This window comes from Magallana gigas, chromosome 5 (assembly GCF_963853765.1).
Source record: "Magallana gigas chromosome 5, xbMagGiga1.1, whole genome shotgun sequence".
Taxonomy (NCBI): domain Eukaryota; kingdom Metazoa; phylum Mollusca; class Bivalvia; order Ostreida; family Ostreidae; genus Magallana; species Magallana gigas.
The window spans coordinates 14227971-14244452 of NC_088857.1; the positions used below are offsets into that span (position 1 = coordinate 14227971).

The following is a 16482-nucleotide window of genomic DNA, read 5'->3' on the forward strand; positions in this document are numbered from 1 at the left end:
ATTGCAGATGCTTAATTTTGATACACTATTTGTTGAGGCATGCTATATCGTTGGATATATTTTTGTTAAATCGGACGTCAACTTCCTGTTAAATGACGACTTTGCTTATTTTGAATATCACATCAGAGCGGAGCTATTACTAGTGAGCATTGGCTCAAATATCTTGTTTTTTATTTCATAACCTTCATTCTGTAGCTCCCCTGTCAACATCACATCCACCATTGACAACAACAACAACAACAACAACAACAACAGGTATTATTATACCTCATTATGATAATTCTGTGTTGCGCCATTCTCTTACCAGAGGTCGTGCTACACAAGCTTCGCTGCTCACACATCTGTCAACGCCAGATTTGCACGATTTTTGTTCATTTACAAACTGAACCGATGGGCAAAATATATTTAAAATCGATGCATTTTACTTCTTTTATCTAGTAATAGGATTGAAAGTAAATCAATTCCCGTATTTAATACTTTTAATCATATTTATTTCAAAGTTACTGGGAGAACTATTTTGTGGAGGTAAAGATTAAAATCTGATCACATGATCTAGTTTGACAGATGTTTGAAAGTTTTGAAAAATCATTCTCTGAACGCTCCCGACTCATTGTCGATTTTACACAAATCAACAGCAATTTAATCCCCTACGATAATTTTAAACTTGCTCACAAAGTATTTACCCGTAAATATCTTACCTTCAAGTTGATTATACGGGAGAAGCGAATCAACAATGCCATGTGCTCGCCATGCTTGTTTTGATCATGCGACAGACTATTTTTCCGGCGTTGACAGAGGTGTAAGCAAAGCTTGTGTAGCACAACCTCTGGTGAAAGAATGGTATATCGCACCATATAACTGGTCTAGAGAGTCACGTGATAGCGAAGAAACCGTCATGGGAATTATTAATATCTTAATCCACCAATTCGGAAGTCTCAAGATTTTTCATTTCAATAAATGAAAAACTTGTGATGAGCATTTGAAGTTATTTAACATCAATAAATGAATATTCAAACAATAATGAACTCTAGTCTCGTTCAACCAGATGCTCGGCTGTCTCTGTTGATCTCCAACAAGGAAGAGAATGTGTACACCAGGTCACGTGATAGCTTGATGACGCGACATCTAAATATAGAATGACTCTCTGCTTGTCGGAGATTAACGGAGACAGCCGATGGTTGAACGAGACTTTATTGAACTCTGGCGTATGAATACATACGACTGTAAAAAAAATCTAAATTGTTCGTACTATTTAACATCTGACTATTTTCAAGGCATTCATAAATAAGTTTCTTAAAAACCAATGCTTCAAGATACAATACATCGAATTTATCGAATATTTTCAAGAACTAAATCTTGTCAGCGGTGATGATTTGTGCTTAGGTCCAAACACTGTTTCACATTCGGTTTGCCAGAGTAACTTCATAGGAGAGTTGATAAAAATCAACTCCCAAAAATGAACCAATTTAGGATGACTTTCTTCTTTTACTTATCAAAATGGATCTCAGAAGGATCATACATTAAAAACAAAAAACACACACAGGTCATCTAACATTTTACCGAGTTATGATGTCAGATACACACCCAACTCCTGAAATGTGATATAAAAAGGGGCGGTGAGATTATGTTAAGGGATCCTTTGTCATTTTCATCTAAACAATTTCATTAAACATCTTTAAACTTTAAACATTAAGGTACGATGTGGTTTCAATGAAACTAACCACGAAGAGGTACGTTAGACAAAGACTGATTTGATTTAATGATGATTATTTTTCACACTCGCAGACCATTGTCACCATGTATGTCTGTCAACTCGAAAATACAATTGTATTGACTTTTATGGATCTAATCATGGATGTGAATGCTTACCAAATGATAGCTGCGTCAACATATACAGCTGTAATCCTACAGATGTAGCGTGCTCACACAATGAATCCATTAGATGTAACGAGAACAACACATGTGAGTGTTACTGTTCTCAGGACTCACAGTATCATAACTGCCTGACTGGAACCCCAGGCTTCTGTGTCAACGAGAAATGTGTCTGCGCGACCAACAACGTTTGTTCTGGTGGTAACACATTTTACTGCCTGAAGAATTTTCTGAGCACACACAGCGAATCGAAAATATGCAATCAAAATGAGAGATGCGAATGCTTTGGCGATATAGACACAATTTGTGCCCGTTCAATGTCTTTTTTATGGACAAACATTGAAAGTTCTTACTTTACATAAAGATTGCTTATGAACTAAGGATGTGTCATGACCTTGACCCAAGGTTATTTGGGCAAGATCAAAGTCACTGGCAAGAAAAGAGTCTGATTCATATCTTTCGTATGGACAAATATTGGAAGTTTTTAATTCAAACAGAGATTGCTATATAACCTGAGGGTGTGTCATTACCTTGACACAAGGTCAATTGGGCAAGTTCAAGATCATTGTTTGAAAAATGTTTAACTCCTGTCTGTGTCATGTCTTGTATTAATGGAAATAATTAGAAACTAAAATTTGACACAAACCTTGCCTGTGTCAGGCCACATAAAATAATTTTTAGATTCTCATCCCTGCCCGTCTTTCTGAAAAAGGCGGGCTGTCCTGACGTACTTTTTTTTAAATGTGTGGATTTTTTTTTTCGGAAAATAAATCAAGCTTGGTGTACCAGAAATTCAAAATGTTAAATTATGGCTGCTTGACATGTGAATTATCATATGATCCCAGTCATGTTTGTTAACATTAGGATGCAAATGTCTTGTTGCATTAACAGTTAAGTTGAAATAAAATGGAATTTAAAGAATAGATATTGGTTTGTATACTCATTTTAGCTTTTACAGTTTAAATAAAGAGAGCAGTTGTTATTTACAGAAAATGGACGGTGAAATAGATTCTTCCAATATTTTCTATAATAGAAAAAAACCGGAGATATGATTTTTTCTTAGCGGGGGTACAGTACTTCTAGATAAACTTGGAAATAATAAACGGCAGATTAAGGATTTACAGCTTTTTCAATTTTTCGAAGATCAAAGGCAAGAAGCATCGTAAAATACTTTAGGTATGATTTTCTGCAGCTGACATCTTTAAGTTTAAGTAGTTTAAGTAGGTCTCTTTGTAGAAAACAGTAAAGGCAGTTGAGTCTTCATCTCGCTATAAATACATGTACGGGTTTTGGATCGATTTTAGAATTCCTAATGATTATTATACATACTTCAGATTATTTTTGTTCCTTATTTTATAAATGTAGAAGTAGACACGGTATTATTACTTTAAATACTGTAGAATCCTTATTATACGCGATTACTTAAATCCGCGAGTTAACTCTTAGCATCAAATCGCGAGAATATAAAATCGCTTAATATTTATCATAGTTTCATTATTTTACATCTAAGCGATATTTCAAAGTTCGCGAGATGCGCTTCTCGAGATTTTACGCGGATATTAATTTCTCGCGTTCAATAAGAAAATTAAAATTCTCATTTTCAATATTGTGAAAGGAAAGTATGATTAAATTAGCAAAACTTTTGTCTTTCTATCAAGTTTTAGTTGAGTAAATATCTATCATTAAAGCACTAAATAGTCAAATGAATCTAGTGTGCATAGATTTTTTCAAAATTGTTTCTTTCCATTATTATTAATAAAATATTTACAGGCTAAATTGTGACAAAAGTTATACATAGTTTATCAATGAACATTAAAACGTAAAGTTGATGAACCTCATTTAAAAGACTTTGTAATGTAAATAAGCCAGCGTGTCTAGATTTTGAAGCAAGCTTGTTTAGCTTTCTAAATACTGTAATCAAATTGGTCATAAACCTGTATATAAAGCACTGTAACTGGCTAACCAACGACATGAACAGCTTCTATTGATCAATTAAGGACGTTGTTTACTCAGGGTTTGAGTTCTCAAATCCGGATTGTTAAAAAGTTCAATTTCATGAATAAAATTTGAAATTTGTTTTAAATACAAAAAGTATTTATGAAATGAATTATTGACATAACAATTTTAACTAAATTATGGAATTAGGCTCTAACAAAGTTTGACTTTTAGCAAAACAGAGGAAATTCGGACTAAATTTTTCAGATTTTGTTTTCCACTGAAATATTGTTGGTAGTACAATAATATTTATAGTTCCGATTTTAATTGTTAGTCAACATAATTTGCATATTTCTGCTGGTTTTATCTTGCTTTTTCGTTTAGATAACCGTATGGCACATACTACAAAAATATTGAAAAATGCTTAAAAATGATAAAAGACACCATATCTCAAAATTTTTATCATTGACCGCATGTAAATTTTATGCCGGTGTAATGAAGAATAATGACCCCCGTAGAATAATGACCGGGGGTCATTTTTCTACGTAGAATAATGACCCCCCGGTCATTATTCTACGCCAAAAAATGACCCCCCGGTCATTATTCTACGTAGAAAAATGACCCCTTTGCCTGAAGAATAAGTGTCATTTTCATAAAAATGAGCACACTCCACATGAAGAAAAGTGACCCCTATAGAATAATGACCCCCTTGTAGATTAAAGTTTTTCAGTATATTTTTTTATTATTTGTGAAATAGTCTTTATTGTAATTTTTACTGCTGCGGTTTACAGAAAGTAATAGAAATTATAATTCATATTCAAATAAACTTAAAGTGAAAGAAGGGGTATATCTTAGAAAATAAAAATCCATCCGTTATAACAAGATATGGACGTATTGCATCGGGGTATGGTTGTCATCTTAACAATTACATTTACATATATCTATGGTGTTCCGATAGGGCCACTTCGGCCTAAGTTGCAAAGGCGATAGTGCGAAGGAGCGAAGGAGCGAAGAAGATGCGACGATGAAGCGCGAAGATGTGATACCGAAAGTGCGAATGTGCGAAAGCGTAGGAGCGATACTACTATCGCTCCTTCCCAACTTGCACTCTGGCCTTCGCATCTTCGCACTTTCGCCTTCGCCTTTTTTGATTGCATTCAGCAAGTCTCGGTCGATTACATAGATTTTAATACAGGCACGGTACTCGCCAAGGTTTTCCGATTAATCCATGCTATTATTGGTACGCATGCGCTAGGCCATCGCGTTTACTATGAATGTTTATAAATATTTTAAAGGGGACATGGTCACGATTTTGGTCAAAAATTATTTTTTCGATTTTAATGTTTATAATGCTTCAAAAAGGCATCTTTAATGGGCAACCAAAATTTGAGTGTCATTTGTTGAGTTATAAGCGAGTTACAGAGCTTACAATTCCTCGCTATGTAAACAAAGCTTTTGTTTACATTTTGAATGTGCAAGTGAAAATTCCAGTTTAAGACCTAAAATGAATGTGTTAATCGTTAGGAACTGTTTATTAATGCTTAAAAAGAATAAGAATATAGACAAATCATCTTAAAAAAGATTTTTTACTGGTATATTGAACCTATGTCAACAAAAACAGGGCACGAGTCTTGTCTACATGACGAAGAATTGTGAGCTCTGTATCTTGCTTAAAACTCTTCGACGGGCACCCAAAATTCATTGGATCATTTGAAATTCATTCATAAAGCATTGTAAATAATAAAAACAGAAAAATCAAATTTGACCAAAATCGTGACCATGCCCCTTTAATGTGTACATGTAACATATATGTTTACCAGTGCTGGCTATGCCTAATTATTATCTACCCCACACAAAATTTAATGTCCGCCACAATGTGTACATATGCACTTCTAGACTCCTGTCACTTACCAGCCGTCTGTTTACCGTGGACCGACACAGTAACATTCTAATTTCATTATGCGACACCCCTTGCTCATGCATGGATCTAGAGGGGAAGAGGGGGTCCGCCCCCCCCCCCCCCCCCGGGAAAATTCAATATTATTAATTTTACGCAGTAAAACGGGAGAGGGAGTCCGGACCTGGATTATTTATTTTTATTAATTTTATAAAAAAAAAAATCCAAAATATGCATCGGAACCCTTTAAACGATGGAAAGCTCCGCAATTATAAAACATTAGGTAATCACAGATTACAAAGCTCACCGAGACGAGGCATCACCTTTATGAGGCATCAACTTTATGAGACCACCTTTATCATATTATATGAAAACCATCCTTTATGATCTTGGATATTCATGGATTCTGTTTTGTATCGTATATTATCTGTTAAAAATTGTATGATAATCATATGTTCATATGTTAATCAATACAAAAATATAAAATTAAAATTGCATCCTATCAAACTTACAATATATATCATATATTACCATGAAATACCGTAAAAAATTATGATATGATATTGTAATGTATGATATGGCATTGTAATGTGTTATACATTATAATTGTATTTGATCAAATAATAGAATATCATAAAACATAATACAATATAGTATTATATGAAACAATATCATATTGCAATAATACATCATAACATTAAAACATATGATATTGTATTGTATAATTATTTACATTCACTTTCTTTCCCTCTATTAAATTGCATTGGTTGATTTGAGTGATATTTACGCACAACACAGAAGACCCAATCACCAAAGCTGGTGCGTATGAATACATTTAGTATTCCTTCAGTATTTCTCGAAGAACAAGAACTGACTCTTCTCGCGATTTCAAACTGGATAACGAACTGATATTATACTTACGCTGATAAATATTTCATTGATGTAAATATATTTTGACAGTTAAATGAATTCAATTGATTAATTTCTTAGTTTACCAAGAGTAAATTCATTAAATTACAGAAAGAAAAATAAAATTGTGTTATTAGAATTTAAAACGCTGTGCACAATTTTTGTCAGCGTATTTGAGCTGTTCCAGTGGCCATTCCGTTAATTTCGCATTACTCGTTGAATAAGACAGAGCTTTTTAAAAAAAATTATAATTGCGGGAAGGAAATACATGTTTAAAAAACGTAAATTTAAACATTGATTCATTATTTTTTGAATTATGAGGTCTTATAATTGCAACGATGAGTGCAAACAAATTTTCATAACGGCTAGCGCGCGTTATACAATTTGTATGCACACACCGTTGCAGTTATGAGATCACATCTTTCAAAAAATAATGATTCAATGCTATAGTATAATATAGCATTGTATAATACTGTTTCATATTTGATACATAATATGATATTGTATTATATAATACAATATAATTTGATACAACGTATCACATAAATAATACAATATCATGGGATAAAGTAAAATATTATATAATACAATTATATTATACAGATTGTATCATATGATACAATCATATATATTTGAATATCATAAAATACAATTTCATGTGATATGATAATATATTATATAAACCAATATCATATTATACAATATCGTATGATACGATATTTTATAATATTTCAATATCATATATACAATTTCATGTTATATAATTCTATATTACAGAAACCAATATCATATTATACAATACTGTATGATACAATATCATAGAATATACAATATAATATCATGTGGTGCAATATTATATATTGCAATATCATATGTAATAGTATCATGTGATTAAATAATTAATAAATAATACAATATAATATTATACAATATTGTATCATAATAATCAATACTTTACATAACAATATCATGATACAACATCATATCATAAAATATCAAAAAAATTGATACAATATTTTATCGTATCATATAACGTTTTACAATATAACATATGATATTATATTGTATCTTATTAAACAAAAGTGTTTCAAATCATACAATACTATATCATAGGAATCATGTTACGTCATTTAACAACAACCACATCTATCTATCAAGCAGGTTTGAGTGAGGTAGGAGATTTCTCTAGCATCCTTGATAATGGAGATCAGGCTCTGCATCTAAAGCAACCTCTGCGTTTCATTTATAATATAGTTAAATCAACTATGCAAGCTATCATCTATAAAACATGTGACCTGTTCCAAAAAACTAAACCTTATCAAGAATCATAAACCTATGGCTCTGATTCAGCATTCAAGCTTTTCAGGTGCATCAGTATCATAAGACGCACCATCCATGGAAGTCTGGTGAAGTTAGGACAAGTAATAACTAAGATATCATCATCAGAGGGCACCTGTTTCAAATACTTTAACCAGCTCTAAAAATCTTAACCTCCTCCAGCATCCGAAACCTGTGGCTCAGATTCAGCATTAAGGTCTGTCAGGTGCATCAGTATCATAAGACGCACCATCCATACAAGTTTAATGAATTTAGGACCAGTAGTAACTAAGATATAATCATTAGAGGGCACCTGCAACAAAAACTTTAACCAGCTCCAAAAACCTTGACCTCCTCCAGGATCCAAAACCTATAGCTCAGATTCAGCACTCAAGCCTGTCTGGTGCATCAGTATCATAAGACACACCATCCATGCAAGTTTGGTAAAGTACGGACCAGCAGTAACTTAGATATCGCTATTAAAGGGCATCTGCAACAAAAACTTTAACCTGCTCCAAAAACCTTAACCTCCTCCAGCATCTGAAAGTTTGGAACCAGATTCAGTAGGTCCAGATGCATCATCCATGTAATTTTGGTGAAGAGAGGGCAAGTAATAGCTTAGATACAGGAGCTGCAACTAAAACTTTAACCAGCTCCGAACGCCGACACCGGGGGTATAGCATATGCTCTCATTGACTCGTCTCGGTGAGCTAAAAAGGCGAAAGCGCGAAGATTCGAAGGCGAGATTGCGAAGTTGCAAAGGCGAAGAAGCGATAGTAGTATCACTTCTTCAAACTGCTGGGTATACTAGTTCATCACCCAGAATTAATAATGAAACCAAAATTATGAAAAGTTTACTCCACTATTAGGCATTATAATCAAGCTGAAGTTAGTAGGCACTGACAGCAGCCATTACGCCAGTAGAGGTTAATGGCCAATAAGGAAAATCGTCAAAGTACTGAGAGTACTCGTACAAAAAAATATATTTTACTTTATCCTCGGCATACTTTAGTAAGTTTAGTTAATATCAAGATGATTAATGCTTCAATAGTTTGTATGAGCATTGGTAACTTTGGATACAATAAAGATTGTCTGATCAAAATCAAGCGGGATATAAACCCCTAACATGGGCCCTAACCTCTTATCAACGCTTTTAGAAACAATCTTTTCTTATTATAATCGATCAGTGTTTATTATCTATTAAGATTTACTATAGTCAGGTACTCTTCACAAATTTGCTCTAAAAGAATAAAGTTTATTCATGATCACAAAACAACATTACAACAAATGTTTAGAATATTGATGTTCATGTATTACGTAGAAGAAAACAAAACTAACGCAGAATGATTTTTTTAAAAATCACTTTCCCCAAGAAATGTAAATAAATAGTATATATCCATATTCCTACGTTACCTGCCCCCTTAGTCTTTTTCAATAAAGATATATACATGTATCATTCTTCAATTGACAATTCATTCACCAATGAATATTGCTTATATCATTACAACAATTATTCTTTCATGATTATTGTTCGTTAATTATCACACAATATCCTCATTGTGTATGATTTTTTCTTTATATGCGCCATTTCCCGCCGAATGTCAACGAGAGAAGTAACGTAACTGTTAACAATCAATTTGTGGCAATGTCAAAGTGTTTTCCGCGTACTTGCTACGGATATGAAAAACTATATAAAGCGATTTATTTACAAGTTCGGTGTTTATAACTTCAAAATCAGTTGAACAGAGTGAAAAATTAAGTAATTTCAAAGTCATATCTTGGATACGGGGTAACCAATTTCTATTCATGTTTACGGGGGGGGGGGGGGGGTCATTTTTTTATGGGGGTCATTTTTCTTCATGTTTAACATGAAGAAAAATAACCCCTGGGTCTTTTTTCTTAAAAAAAATCCAATTATTCTTCAGCTAGGGGGGTGATTATTCTACGTAGAAAAATGACCCCCGGTCATTATTCTACGGGGGTCATTATTCTTCATTACACCGGCAGAGAAATGTCCATATATAAGGAATAAGGAATCATTCTTTGAGTATTATGAGGTGATCATTTCGGTCGGGGCGTGATCAAATCCAATAAAGCCCGAAGGGCTTTATGATAGATTTGATCACGCCCCAACCGAAATTATCACCTCATAATATTCAAAGAATGATTCCTTATTACTTATATTTATAAAATTTTAGGCCATCGTACGATTAAATATTTTAAATATAAATAAACAAACCCCGCTGGCGCCTCGATTTGGCGTCATTTGTATTATGAGTTATATAGTACAAAATCGATACGTTGTGTTATCACAGACAAAGACACTGGATAATGTAAATATACTTAGTTTAATACCATAAATGTTTTAGCATTATCATCATTCAGTTTTCTGTTATATTGAATCAAAAATGGGTAGTAATTTGAAAACTGATAGAGGAAATTTGGACTAGAATATCTATAAAAATTGTGAATGAAAATTTATATATATATATATATATATATATATATATATATATATATATATATATATATATATATATATATATATATATATATTGTTTTAATATTGAGTTATATTACGATAAAACATGGTAAATGTAAACCAGATATATTTGCCATTATTATAAACATTGATTGTAGACTTCTCTGTTTTCACAATTTGTTTGAAATTATTTCATTTGAATATATTAATCTCTTTCAGTTATTATTTCCATTGTCCAAGAATATCATAAACGGCTTTTCACATCAACGATAATAAAATATTTACAGAAAAACAAATTAATATTTTAAACTGAATCCAAATAAAAGCTGTACTCATTTTTTAGCCGCCATATGTGCCTCCAGGATGGACTGTAACCAACAGAACACCCATGCAACGTTTTTGAGCTTCACCATGCCGTGTCCTGTGGACCATATTGACTGTGTTAACAGCATGTGCTTCTGTAGTATTGACAAGGTAAAAACTAGGTTTATATTAAAAAAAATTCGTTACATATTTTTTGTTGATAAAAGAGAAAACTTTTACGGGATATTAAATATGCAGTTTAAATGGTTTCATGATATTGAAATCAAGATGAGGTAAATGAATGGTTCCTACAGTTTTTGAAATTTAAGAGATAAAATCTCTGAATGATCCTTCAAAGCAATAATTATAGCTTTGTTTGATAAGGCATCGGTGCTTAAGTTTTTGGCAAACGCAATAAAAAAAGTTTTAAACTGTCATTTCCAATGAAATATAAACAATGAAATAAAATTAACAAATCTTTGAGTTTTTGTCCATTTTCGACTATTAAGATATAAAAAAAATATCTAGAAATACTACAGGTTCTCAAAAAAACTGCATACAAAATGTTCCTCTTTAAACTGACGTTAATTTCAAGATAGGTATCCAGGTTACTTTTCCCCAAATATAATTAAGAATGTAAAGCAATAATATTATTGTTTCAGTTTTAACAGAATTTCGTTAAATCCCTATGTACAGGAAAAAGATATGTCAAATCAATTATGACATCTTAAATGATCTAGCTTCAAAAAGACATTCGGAGTACATTAACAGGATCGTGACCTGAAGATATCTCACTCGTCACATGATTTCGTTGCACACATGTCATCATATTCAAAATGAATGTAATTTTAGAATTTCAAATTATGCATATTTTAGCCAAAAAATAGCTTTTAAAAATATTTAAAGACGTGAAAATAGTAAAACTTTCAGTGGGATTCAAACTCATGACTTACAGATTCGTTGTAAACCCTCTTCCCCACTGTGCTATGCTGTTTGGAGACTATGTTTGGAAAGAAACTACTCATATAATTACACTTTATTTAATTGTTTATTTCGATAAAATATACTTCACAACATGGAAGTGTCCCATACCACCTTAAAGCCAAATTTTGCAAGAACTTAATCTCTTTTTTATGCATGTCCAAATAATAATGAATGCATATCTATACAAACTGAGAGAAATCAATAAAAAATTTGATATTCAAAAGGCTTAAAATCTATTTTAAATCATACTGGGACTAAATTGACAAATTGTCTATCTAAAGTGCAAAAAAAGGTTACGAAATTATTCATGCAACTTCATACATATTTTTTTCGTAATCTCTCTATTCAATCCGATCTTTCTGCATATAACTGAAAAAGATATTTGATGAAATACTTTTGCTTGATTAAAAATATGAGCAGCAATTTCCAATTGGGCTTAGATTGCATTTTAGGTGCAGGCTTAGATTGCACTTTAGGTACAAAAAGGTCCAATCAAATGCGTCGTTACTCAGATAGATAAATACTGACCCCACCCCCTATTCCTTTAATTCTTTAAGTATGTTTTATCTTCAGATTTTAATGATACAATTCTCAAGAAATTCTCGATACAACAACATTGAGGAGTGAGATACCTTAAAGAATATTTGTTGTTTAAAAAAGATTGTGATAGAGATATGATGATTTATTCCACTATCTCCAGAGGGGAACGTCCGAAGGGAACTATGATTTTTTTTCAGAAAAAATTAAATTGTTATATCTCCCTCACCATCATGCTGTAAATCGTAAATTATGCCTAACGACAGGTAAAAATATAGAACAAATCAGGAATTTTTTTTGCAATTTGAACTATAATTTTAATTTTCCTCCTATTTAAACTTGATGTACATGCATGCAAAATTAGCTTAAAATTGGATCGATATGACAGGAAAGTATGACTTTATATATATATATATATATATATATATATATATATATATATATATATATATATATATATATATATATATATATATATATATATATATATATATAATCTCTTGTCGAGATCCCAAAAAATGAAAAGAAATGAAAACAAATCATCTGAGGCAGGTATTTCAATTTTTATTGCAATAACTAGTACATGTACACGCATCACATATGTTTGTTTCACCTTTAAATTATTATTAAGGAGGCCGACTTTAGTTTGCATTGCGCATGTTTTTGCGCATTCTAATATAATACAGTTGATTTATACGTCTTATGAATTTTTTTCGTTATCATTTATAAAATTGAACACAATAAACAAAATACAGATAAAAATGTTTAGATTGTTAAAGGAAATTTTAATTTTTTTATTTTTAACACGATTTTTACGTTGTGCGGTAGGGGAGCATTGTCATTGCGCTTTTATGACGTTATGATAAAATGAAGCTTTGTAGGAGTACGTTATAAGAAATAACATAAAAGAAAAAGTAAAAATTGTACGCTGTTGAAATTTTATATACAGAATGAAGCTATCCTCGAGGACATTTTCCTCATTTTTGAAATGAATGCATTATTCCAATCATCATTCGTGATGATCCAAATATATAGCAAAATTTGGTGCATTTTAATATTTAGAGATGGCCCCCACTAAAAACCCAGACGGTAGAATTTTGTGTTTTTTACATATAAAGTAGGAAATGATATTACTAATCATGTATAATAATTTGAGAAAAAAAGCTATTGTAGTATTTTTTTTAACTGCTTTGATGTGCGGAAAATTACAGTTTCCTATATATTCCTATAGTAAATGTACCTTTATTTTGAGATGGTCCCTAAAAAGAACCAGACGGTCGATTTTCATGAACCTTCGCAAATAAACTAGAGTTGGTTTAAATTACATATGGTTAAAAAATAAAGAGTTATGCTATTGTAATTTTTCCGCAAAAAAACCCAAATCGGCCTCCTTAAGTAAAATAAAGCGCGAGACCACTGTGGTGTCATTAGTTAAAATATATAATAATCATTTGTTTACCTATCTCAACTCAATACAAAGGAATGGAGGCAGGTCAAAATCTCTGGTCTCACCAAACCTTGTGCTATACTTAAAACCGTGTCTTCAAATCTCAAGGCACCGTAAATTACGTGTTAAATATTAGCCATTTTTGGCATAGCACTATGGGAGAAACATTAGAGGGCATTATGGGATGTTGTCAACAAATTTTTGTTGATGAATTTTTAGCTTTAGCTCGTTCTTTTTTCCGTGCACACTAGTTCTTAGAGCTCGCTTTGCTATCAATATTAAAGTAATAGGCATCCTCTGCATAATTAATTCTGAAAATGTGGTTTTCATGCGATACTATTTAAAAATGTTTCATATTTGATACATATCAAATATTGTCCTATTTGGTGGCTTCTGAAGGGGTGGGATATGATTAATAATTAACGATGACAGAGATATATGAAATTTTGTTGCCCTGACACGTGATTGTCTAGAACTGGTCTGATAGCGCGTTATATAGAATTATTTTAATGAGGTATTATTATATTCTTTATGAACATCATTCTTCTTTAGATAACAACAACTACTCGGGCAGCGAGCACCACAAGTACGTATGCAATGATTATTAGAGCTAAAGAAAAAGTAAAATTCTTCATAGAAATGGATTAAATTTTAAAAAATATCCTCCAAAGAACACGGAGAATACATCCTGTATAAGACAGATGGTACATAAATCTAATAAAGGTGTAAGTTTATTTGTACTATTAAAAGACCCTGGTGTGTCGAGAAGGGCCCTTTATATAACCAGGCGGGGTTGATAATTTACAAAAACACAATTCTAAAAATTTGGAGCAGAATTGGTGACAAAAAAATCAACAACAGTAATATAAAAACACAGTAATTTCTGTATGATTAATAACAGGTATGTATTCAGGGGGCATTTCTTATTGCATAATTTTCTCATAGAATATGTGATTCTGTATCTTCCTCAAACTAACTAATTCAAAACATTTCTATTTTTTTGTAACTTATATAATGTGTTATTTTGTAGATATTAACATTGGTATGTCTGTTTAATATTAGCTAACTGCCTGTTCATTTTTGTTCGACCTCTGTCTGTACTTCAGTCAATTTCTTTACATTTTCGACTATTTAGGGGAAAACATAGCTTGTTTATTTTCTTTACTTATTACAGTGTGCATTAAAGCAAATGCTGGATTAGATTAAGATATATCTTTTTATAAATGAAATTGAGATGTGACCATTTTACTACTTAATATCACAATGCAATGCACATGAATTGTACTGACTACCAACAATGAAGAGTCAACTTGTTGCTAATGCACATCTTTATTCAGTCATTGAAAAACTAGAATGATGATTTACGACATGATGACGTGACTTGATGTAATGACACGTGATGTGACTTGATGTGATTAACTGGAAATACAAAGAAAAAGTACATACGTTTTGATGTTATGAATAAACAAACAAATCACACTCAGCATATGACAAATATCACTCTAGTAGTATATGCTGTGTTCTTGTAAACAATGTTTTCACTTATGTTCTAGTTAATTGGCAAATATAACGAAACTTGTACTGCTAGCAAATCACACAATTCAAAATGAATGACCATATATGTATGCCTATGGTAGAGTGCACAAAACACCGCATGCAAGCAATGAAACCTTAAATTTCGATATATCATACAATAGAAACATGCTACGGTGATACTTATAGCTTTAAATTTATATAGACATTCTAGATATATCCCTCGTGCCAACATTCTAACATGTTACTAAAGATACATCTTCACAGTTTAACACTTTTGTTTACACATTTATACCTATCGTTTATACACAAAACAATACACTGTAATAAGGAAAGACAGAAATAAGTGGGGTCTTTTCAAAAACGAAATAGCCTCTAATTTTCAAACTTGAACATTAACTTTCATATAGTTAGTTTAAATCATGCAACCTATGGCCCAGGAAGGGTCCTTACAGGGGTTCAAAGTTCATGTCTGAAATAAGTAAAGAGCAACACTTGGATAATTCTAACATGAAGAAATGGACGGATTTTGTAGAAATGATGTACAAAAAAACCTCTTAAATCATATTAAATGATGGTATACAGCAATCATATGATGACATTTTAAGGTTTTAGACTATTTTGCACGGTCATCAGGTTAAAAAATAAATTTTACTAAAACAAGAATTGTTTAAATCTGCAGCACAAAATTTTCAAAGAATGTTTTTATCACTCGCGATGGAAACTTAGTTATTCTCAGTAACACTGGATGAAATGGAAGAGTTAAAGTTTTTCCCAAAATTATTTGTTTAATTTTTTTTAAATCAATGAAATCAAGAAAATTCACTCCTATTGGCTGAATTACCGTTATTAAGACATTTATAACAATAACAAAGTTAAATCATTTCATTCTAGCATACTCTAACCCTAAAACTGAATACTTATAACGTTTGAAAATTATATTTTTCATTTCTTATGGGGATAGATAAAAAACTCTTGACTTGGTTTACCTTGTGAAAATTCATTTGTTCTGAATTCCTGTTGCGATCATACACTGATTCTAGCCGACGTTTAAAAAAACCCCAATTGCAAAAAAAGTTGTTTTTCATACCTGACAAGAAAATTGGATCTTAAATATATAATGTAAATATTTTTTCAAGCTTAAGTGATACAATGGTTGTCCAATCAATATTATTATCCGAGATTAATAGATCAGAGAAGCAAGACTTTAATTGATGAAAAAATTTATTTAAATGAGATAAAACATAACCACGTCATATTGTTATT

At 31.6% G+C, this 16482-nt stretch overlaps 1 protein-coding gene across 1 annotated transcript in view; it reads left to right on the plus strand.

Moving 5' to 3' along the window:
- LOC117689736 (uncharacterized) overlaps positions 1–16482 on the plus strand; it is a 110527-nt gene that overhangs the window by 1929 nt on the left and 92116 nt on the right. Inside the window, exons 3-5 of the mRNA XM_066086404.1 lie at positions 196–255; positions 10756–10886; positions 14236–14269. Of these exons, the coding sequence (XP_065942476.1) occupies positions 10776–10886; positions 14236–14269 (145 nt within the window). The 5' untranslated portion in view covers positions 196–255; positions 10756–10775. The remainder of the gene's footprint in view (positions 1–195; positions 256–10755; positions 10887–14235; positions 14270–16482) is intronic.